At 40.2% G+C, this 9,391-nt stretch overlaps 1 protein-coding gene across 1 annotated transcript in view; it reads right to left on the reverse strand.

The window, feature by feature from the left end:
• Positions 1-2,640: 2,640 nt before the first annotated feature.
• The window catches only part of FST (follistatin), a 9,824-nt gene continuing 3,073 nt past the window's right edge, over positions 2,641-9,391 (reverse strand). Inside the window, exons 3-7 of the mRNA XM_014964856.1 lie at positions 9,047-9,288; positions 8,457-8,681; positions 7,185-7,415; positions 3,611-3,689; positions 2,641-2,993 (exon numbers count right to left, since the gene is read on the reverse strand). Of these exons, the coding sequence (XP_014820342.1) occupies positions 2,813-2,993; positions 3,611-3,689; positions 7,185-7,415; positions 8,457-8,681; positions 9,047-9,288 (958 nt within the window). The 3' untranslated portion in view covers positions 2,641-2,812. The remainder of the gene's footprint in view (positions 2,994-3,610; positions 3,690-7,184; positions 7,416-8,456; positions 8,682-9,046; positions 9,289-9,391) is intronic.

Here is a 9,391-nt window from a genome sequence, read left to right on the forward strand (position 1 = left end):
ACAGAAACTTTTGACCAATCTAGCTGGTACTAGTTATTGTCTCTTTGAGAATTATTGTCAGTCCTAAAAAAAAATATTGCAAATCTGAACAATACAATAGTTTTAAACTGCATTTTAACTACTTCACTCTTTCATCTTATTTACTTGTTTTCACTTAAAAATACAGACAGAAACTTTTGTGCATTTGCTTGTCTTTTCCCCACTACACATTCTACCCAGCACAGAATGAAAATTCCTGTGATTAAACACTACATTCATTGAACAGCAAAAAGTTTCACTAAAATCAATTGGAAAATAGCATTTATGGGAAATTTTAGGATTGCTTAAGGATCATGTAAAGGAAAAACATATTAAAGAAGGAACATTCTATCATTCTGTATTCCTGCTGACAACTGCATCCAACAGCTGTGGTGATACGGTTGTTCCTTGAGTATTTCTTGAGGGAATTGTTTCTTTATAACTGGACATTCCTTTCTCATATTGGAGTCTGCAAGACTTAAAAGTGAGTGGACATACCTCTTCAGAGGATCATAGGATAATTCAGCTTGGAAGGGATGTCAGGAGATCGTCTGCTGGATTGTCCTCATGGGGAAAAATTTTCCCTTATACTCAGCGTGAACTTCTCTTGTTTCAATTTATGCTGTTGTCTCTTGTCCTGCTACCGTGCACTGCTATAAAGACCCTGACTCTGGCTACGCAAGGACCTGCTTGTAGGTGGGAAAGGCTGCTCTGAGGTGCCCCCAAGGCCTTCCCTTCTCCAGGCAGAAGCAGCTCCATCCCTCAAGCTCCCCTTGCAGGGCAGGTGCTTCAGCCCCTGAGCCTCCTCCGGAATCGCTTGTCATTGGTGCCACCTTTGTCTACATTGTCCCAGAACTTGCATAACTACCTGTCTGGCTTATCTATGTGTCTTGCCCTGTGACCTCTTTTGGCAATGCTTCTGACTCAGAAAACTAATGGTAGCATGCTTTAGTATCTTCCAAGTGTTTCCAACAACAGCCACCCCCCAACATCATCCTTGCAATTCCAGGTGCCTCTTAAAATATGAAATGATTGAAACTCAAAATTAAGAGCTTCTCTAGGAAGCCCAGCAGAAGATTGACAGGAACACTGTTATCCGAATAAGAGCATTCCAAATTGCTAAGAGATCTTGAGGAAGACATTAAAATTGTTCTTCTTATGTAAAACTGTATTTTTGCATACAACCATGTTGCACAGGGTAGGAATGATTTTATGAACATGTTCCTTTTGCTGTAAAATACTATGAAAAATATTTCCAACATTCATTTTTAAATATTTCAGAAGTCTTTAAAAACAGATGACTAAAATTTAGTTCTTGAACATGAGTGCAGTGGTTTCATTTTAAGGACTTCTGAGTATCTGTAGACCTCACTGAAACGCAGGGAGGTTTGGATGCTATTACTGAGTCACACTGGTAGAAATTCAAGGGCATTCCAAATTCAAAATGACACTGGACTGCCTTGGTAAATTCATTATTTTGTAGCATCTGGTAGGTCTGATTACCTGTTGTCAAAGTCCAGACTACTTTCTCAATTTCTGACACATTACTGCTCTTCAATCCTATGGTTTAGTTGAACAAATTAATTTAAAGATTAAGAGATCAAAAGAATGTACCTGTAAATTACAGGACAATGAGCCATGTGTGTGATTTTAACTCCAAGACAGTCTCTGAGCTGAACATTATGGCTCACAACTTGTTTTCATGTCATATTTCTCCACTGTGTGATAATTTCATTTGCTATATTGTCTAGAAGTAATGAATGAATTATACAGATGATTCCAATTAAGTGTCAGCAAAATCCTTTATGTACTTACATCTATCAGAAAAAACAATAAAATTTAAAGAGTTAACTTGTGCATACTATTATTTTTCTTATACTATCTGCAAAATTCATGCTGCCATAATGGGTCAGGCAGGCCTTGGAATTACAGAAATATCAAACAAAAAATGTAATTGCCTTATCTTCAGGGAGTTATGAATTTAAAATCCGATACCTTGTGAACTCCTTGGTACAAATGTTATGCTTCACCAGAAAGCATGGAATCCTAGTTCTTCAAAGGGATAAGATACAGATGTTTCCGTGCTGGTGATTCATTGTATAGTAAAATGTCACTGCCTAGAGAACAGCACTGCATGCTGAAATTTAATTTCACCTGATTCCCATTTGGAGGGAAAGAAGGAAACTTTTTTATGTCATAAAAAAAAAATGACAGCTGTTTGAAATTTGCTGAGAGGCTTGGAATGTAGTTTTAGTTGAGGTGTATTAGCAGGCAGAAAGCAAGAAAAGAGGTAAAAGGTGCAAAAGAGGTCCATGATACTGTTCTTAAGTCTGTCATATGAACACAGCTATCAGGAATGCATTCAAGTGTGATCAAAATTGTATTGCATGTATTGCACAGACAAATACATTTGGGAACCAGGGCTTTAAAGGCAATATTCTTATCATTCAAATGCCTCAAGCTGGGTCTTTTGGAATTAACCTGATTTTATTTAAGTGCCAGAGCATGGGTTTCTGTTTTCAAGTTTACACACTCCACTCAGTGTTACTGTTCCTGTGTTTGTGAATGGAGTTCACAGGGCTGGGATTCTGTAGCAAAGTATACTCCACGGTGAACTACAAGTTTCAGAAATGCGATTTACAGCAAGGGAAATATGTATGCCAGACAATAGAAAACTGAAGAGAAAAATATTTCTGAAAATTCATCTCGTGGTTTTAGGAGCTTGTACAAGATCGTTTCAGAGCTGGAAATCACCTTCTTCTACTTAGATATCCAGACATCTCTGTTTCTTCATTTAAACAGCATCCAGGATAACCTGTGCATTAAGAGAGGAAGCAAAACCAAACCAAACCAAAACCACCAAAAAAACCCCAAAAAAATAGACCAGAGGTAGAAATAATGGATTCGGCTCCTTCCTTAGACTGAAGGAATTAAGTTCACATTTCCACTTCCCAGGAAGTTCTCCATGTACACGCCTAGAAGAGAGGATAAAAAAAAGTAAAGCTTCTCCTATTGTAACTATGACTCAGTGTAGAAAAAGACATGAGATTTGTAATCTTGACTTAAGCAGAGAGTTAAACATGATTTCACAGCTCAAGGATGGAGCCACTTGCCTACTGGGGGAAACAAAAGGGGAGGCAACCTGGATTCTGGCCCCTGCTTCAAGCACTATTTATGTATGTTACTCAATTACAAATGCAAAATGTGTAGGCAGCCCCTGGGGCAAGAACCCAGGACTTCCTCTTCAAAAGGAGCACCTATTAGGGTTGCAAATTATTCTCTCTCAATGAATCTTGCTTCCTCTCCAGCAGAAGTATGGCTTCAGCAGTCATGACAGACAGTTCTCCAGCCTAAGCTTCACCTTGAGTTGGTGGTAGATGCGCTCTTGGCAGATGTGGGAAAGATCTCCTCAGGAACCTGCATCTCCCACTTCAGGAACAAGTGCCTTATCTAGAAGGCACATATATATTATGTAAAATGGTGGCAGTTGTGCAGCCACAACCTCTGGACATGTTTCTGAGAAAAAATGTCTGGGGCTGTTGTGCTTCATGACAGGGTTGGTGTACGTTAGGCATGCTCAGAAGATCCTTACCTCATGAAGCCTCTCAGAAGACGTCTCAGCTGTACATCACAGGCAGGCTTTCGTGCAAGGCAGGTTTCAAGATTTTCAGCTGTATAGAAATACCAGTAGCAATGAGAAATGCAGTAGCAGAACTTCCAGATAATTTTATCAGCAAAATACTGATGTAGATTTTTGTGGCCATTTCATATCTACATACAAGTGTAAATATAGCTTCCTGGCATTTTTGTTGCTTTTTTGAATTTGTCTGTCAGTGCCTTTCTCAAAGTTACTTTGTGAACCAGCAGCAGGACATAAAATTAGAACCCAGAAATCCTGCTCTGCTACAGCCTCTCTGTAAGACATGTAAATATATTTACAATTAAAAACAGTCTTTTAATGTTTTTTTGTTGGAAATTAAGTAGCTGGCACCTATCTGAATTTGAGAAAAATCTCCTCTGATGCTGTTCATATCTATTAAACATTTTGTCTCTATGGCATTGTCATCTGTTTATGAGTTCATTGAGACATTTTCTGATAGGTTCTTTTTCCATCCCTCTGTTTTCTTGGCCCTTGTTCTCTTTTATTCTGGGTTCTGTTTCCTCAGGAGACCAAAATCCTGCTCCCTTTGTTCATCTCATTATGTACTTCCTTCCAAAGAGACTACTTGTCTAAATGAAAGAACAGGAGGATGTTGGGCAGAATTATTTTGCTATTATTTTGAATGCAGTATTATACACAGAATCACACAGTATCACACAGAATTATCTAGGCTGGAAGAGACCCTTGGGATCATCGAGTCCAGCCATAACATGCACACTTATAGTTTTTATGTATTCATAGATGAAGAAATTATATTTGCTTTGGATAATACTAAACAATCCATAACAAATTAGTCTTCTGCATTAGTAAAAAATATGCAGAAGACTATAGCAGGAACAACCTTCAAATATGATTTCTATTTAAAGAAAATGATTGTCAACTTTGGCTCTCAAATCTCAGTTTAGTAAAGTACTTAAAACACCACTGAATAAGGTGCTTAAGTACATTTTTAAGTTTTGTGGAGTACGACAGAGATATTTTGATAAGTGGAGCTTTATTTGGGAGAACAGCATAACCCAGGTAGCATAAAACATTCTTTTGGTCCCTGCTTTGCTTATGGTTGTTGCCTTTCCTCAATTCATTCACTCTTAGGAGTGTGTCCAGTCTTCACCAAATAGAACTTTCTGAATTAACCTTCCTTTTGGGAGAAAAGAATAATGTGATAATGTGCTCTTTGATGGTTTGTTGGGTTGTGGTTTTTTTTGTCTTTTGTGCTGATTGTTACACATCTTGAACTTGGCCAAGCAGGCCAAGTTTCTACTGGTCATCTAAAACGGTGATACAACTGCAACTCTGGTAACATGTATATGAAGCTTAGCAAAAATTCAAAAGCATATTCAAAACCTCCTAGAAACATGGAAGTTAAAGATGTCCAAGAAGTGACAGACTATTTTATTTAGAGGACGCAGAGGGAAACACAAATGCCAAATCTATTCTCCTCCATCACCGTACTTGGATTTAAAATTAATTAATACCAATGAAATGGAGACATCGCTCCTGCCTGAAAAAAAAGGTTTATTAAATCAACGTCCGCTGAAAGCTTGGGCCTTAACCAGTCTGTTTCACTGCTATGACACGCACAAGCCCCCTTTCAAGTAACCACCAGTATGTCTTCTCTGCACCAGAGGGCCAGAACACTTTAGAACCGAAAACCGAGGACCGCTTCTAGGGAAAATTCCATTTTTTATTTTTTCACTCATCATTTATTTACAAATACACATTATAACTTTTATATACATTGCACATTTACATGGTAGAAAAGTACAAAACTATATATTTAAATGAATTTATATTTAACTCGCCATGTTTGAAAATATAAAATTGCATCAGAAAAAAAAGTATTATGAAAAGCAAGAAACTTGAACTGATAAAGCTTTGATATAATTTTTAGTGACACACTGATTGGGAAAAGAAAACTTTGAAATTGGTACCGCAAGACCATCTTAAAGGAAACGCCCGATAAAACACTTATGCATGTTACAAAAAAACAGTAAAAATAAAATAAAACCTTTATTCTTATTACAGTTAATAACTACAGCCCTGTAGTTATTAACAACCTTCATAATCCGATTTCTTTGGGTCTGGAATTCATATAGTACAGTATGTACGCTCAGCACATTGAGATCACCAGTACATGATGTGATCAAGAAAAGTGAAGTGGAAGAAGTTTCCTTAAGATCGCCTCACTGCACCCTGGAAGTATACTTAAGTCAGTTACAACGCCTTTTGGTCAGTCAAGATTCCTTGTAAACAAAAACCCGAGGGATCTTTTATGAACAGAACCGGCAAGAATAAAATCCAATAAATAAATGTAACAGAAACTGACATGCAAGTTTGTTAAAGTGGAAAAGAGTTAACATCAGTGAAACAAAGAGATGAGACCATGTGGGTAAGCTCTAAGGAATGGATTTTTATAGTTCACAAGAAAAAAGAAAAGCTTTACTTTACAAGCAAGAGACCTCACAATAAATAACACTGCTCTTCCCGTAACGAATAAATTTCTTCAAAAAACAAGGTGTACAGTCAACCAGACATTTTATGTATAAATTATAAAACATGACACAGTATAAATAAATGTCTACCAGACTCAACTATATGTATACTTTTTTTTTCTCCCCAAAATAAATAAGCATACACTTATTTACAGTATGGACATTGATTTCATGCCCAATGGCTGTTCCAATAGTGATGGAGGTTTTACCACTCTAGAATGGAAGATATAGGAAAGCTGTAGTCCTGGTCTTCATCTTCCTCTTCGTCTTCTGGGTCTTCATTAATGGCTAAATGGGGGGAATACAGGGGAGCTGTTGTTTATATAAGGACAACAACAGCGCAGAAGCAGCTCAGTGCATGTTTTCAAAGCCCTCTGAACAGCCACAATAGAGTGTTGCATTTTATGCGACTTGTAGTGAGATGCTCTTTGGCATCTGCTGTTATGCAATAAGGTTTTTTTATACATAATCTATGAAGTCATAACTGCAGAAAGTTCTGAAGAATCAATGGCTCAGGTTTTATTGGCAGATTCCTGAAATCGAATAACAAGCGCTCTTGTGTTCTAGGTTTAACTGCTTTGTGTCCTTCATTCAGAGTTAGCAGAGGCAACTGTGATGAACCAGCTGCCCATGTGCTACCATTAGGATTGTTCTTTTTGACCAAGATAGAGTTTATCCGGATGTTAATAAAGCAATCAGCGAAGCACACCAGAGCAGACAAAGTAGGAAAAATTCGCTAGGATTACAGTCCTATGGCACAGCCTTTCTGACAGAATGACTTGTTCACAAGAATATCCCCAAATTCCACCTTGAACGCCAACTCGTCGTTGGAGATCTATTGCATTTTATCAGTAAACAAAGTGTGTGAGTGACAGATACATACTTATATGGCACCTGCACAGTATCTCAAATCTCTAAATCAAGCTTTCTTAGGTTTAAAGGTGTAAGTCTTCATTACCTAGGGATTGCCTTCAGAAGCTTTAAGTGTCTGCAGAGTTAAAAATCTCACTTACAGTTGCAAGATCCGGAGTGCTTTACTTCTAGAAGCACGCCCATGGAGCAGGCTGCCTCTTTCATGGCACACTCGCTTGGGTAAGTTGTGTTGTCGCTGGCGCAGACTGCCTCGTCTGACTTGCTTTCGGGGCACAGCTCATCGCAGAGAGCGCACCGGCCTCTGCCAACCTTAAAATCCCACAGGCACTTCTTCCCAGCGCTGCACTGAATGTCTTCACAGGATTTGGCTTCTAAAAATATACGTAGAGGTAAGTGAAAAGGCAAAGAAAAAAAGAAAAGCAACAACAAACTACCCCAAACTCCCTTTTCCCTGAGAACTGTGAATAGACAAAGCTCAGATGCGGTAGATGTGATGATACTTGCTGATTTTGCTCAAGCAAGTAGTCCCTTGGACACCATTGCCTGTCTATATGTGGGGGAGGAAAGGCAGCTGTGCCAACAGACCTTGGCCCTGGGAATACAGAATTACATTTGCCTATTGTACATGACCTTCCTGCTCTGTTTGATGTCAGTGGAAATTCAGCTCCCCAAATTAGCGGTAAGTGCAGAATTTGCCAACACATTCAGCATTTCTAAATCAATTATTTTTAAACTAACCCACACAGAGGAGTTGTCTGTGAGACTGGAAAGGGAATTCACCTCAACCTATGCCAACTAAAAGCAGCCTGAGACTTCCCTGAATTCCCCCAGCAGTTTTGGGGGGCAGAGGCTGCCCTGAAGGTGCTTCCTTGTAACATGCTTTGCTATCAGTCCTTTCTGGAAAACGCAATACAAAATGTCAGGATGCACAGAGATTATTTTCCCATCTTTACCCACCAACTGCCTCCAAACTCTGCAATATTTCTAAAGAGGAAAAAGTGATCAGATGTTTCCAATTAAGTTAACACACGCTTTGCCAAGACCACTTGAAGACAATTGTTTCCAGGAATCCAGATCCACTGAGCATCTAGACCTTGTTACGCTCTAACCATGTCATCGTCTGTCTAGCGGCGGGTACTCCTCCACTGGATACCGATGTTAGCACCCACAGCAACAGCGGAAGAAGCAGGATTATGCCCTCTACTCCCTCATCCCTCTTGCGATCTTTTCAGGGGCAAAACTCATCCTGCCTCTCCTTTTCCTGGTGGGGAGCACAGGCCCAGGCTGCTTGAAGTCTCTCCATCTCCCCAGCGCTAACTACATCCATCCAGTTGCACATACAATACTCTGAAACAGCTGATGAAGGAAGCTCCCCCCACCCTCACCCTCCACCCTCTGACCGAGATACCTACTGATGCATTTTCCTTCGTAGGCTAATCCAATGGATCTGCCCAGCAGGCAGGTAGCTTTCCTCAGGTGGCAGGCACTGGCGTAAGTTATGCCGTCGTTCCCGCAGAGATACTGTTCAGGGGAGGTAGGCTCTGGGCAAATTCGATTGCATGTCACGCAGTAGGCATTATTAGTTTGGTCAACCACACATGTGGAGCTGCCTGGGCATAAGACATCCCTGCAGGTCTCTGAAATAAAGATGGAAACACACAGCGATTAACAGGCGATCCCAGAGCCCCAGTGAGGAGTCAATGGGTGACACAAGGAAACAAACAATCAAGAGAGTAAGAGCCTCCATCAGCTCTCCTCGTCTAAGTGCTGCTGGAGGAAACCTCCCCATCTAAGGGGAGCTGGTGGGACACAAGTACTGATGGACTATGGGGAACTCTCAATCCAACTATTTGTCTGCTAAGCGCGGGTAGTTACTGTCTCCCAGCATTTGGAACATCAGTCTAGTTCCTGTGGGGAAGTACGTCCAACAGCTCCTCCTCCCTACACTCAGACACACACCCTTTGGCATTTGAGGGAGATTGGATTAGATTTGCAAACCTACTTTTGCATTTGCCCTGATACTGGACTTCAAGTTCAGGCTGTTCTTTACATCTGGCTTTGAGAAGGGCACACTCGTTCCTGTAGGTTTTCCCATCTAAGCCACACACGGGGCCCTTCCAAGTGATATTAGAGCAATCCGGAGCACAAACACACCGAGGTTTGTTCTTCTTGTTCATTTTACATTTCTTCCCGGGTCCACAGTCCACGTTCTCACACGTTTCTGATGGAAGGAAAGAGGCACCACTTTAGTACCGAGCGTGGAGAACAGACCTGGTGTCAAAACTGCTTAAAGAAAAAAAAGACACTGTGACACCGGGGCATAGAGAGAAGGCACCTTCCCCCCCCT

The sequence above is a fragment of the Calidris pugnax genome, unplaced genomic scaffold, assembly GCF_001431845.1.
Source record: "Calidris pugnax isolate Ruff unplaced genomic scaffold, ASM143184v1 scaffold273, whole genome shotgun sequence".
NCBI classification, from domain to species: domain Eukaryota; kingdom Metazoa; phylum Chordata; class Aves; order Charadriiformes; family Scolopacidae; genus Calidris; species Calidris pugnax.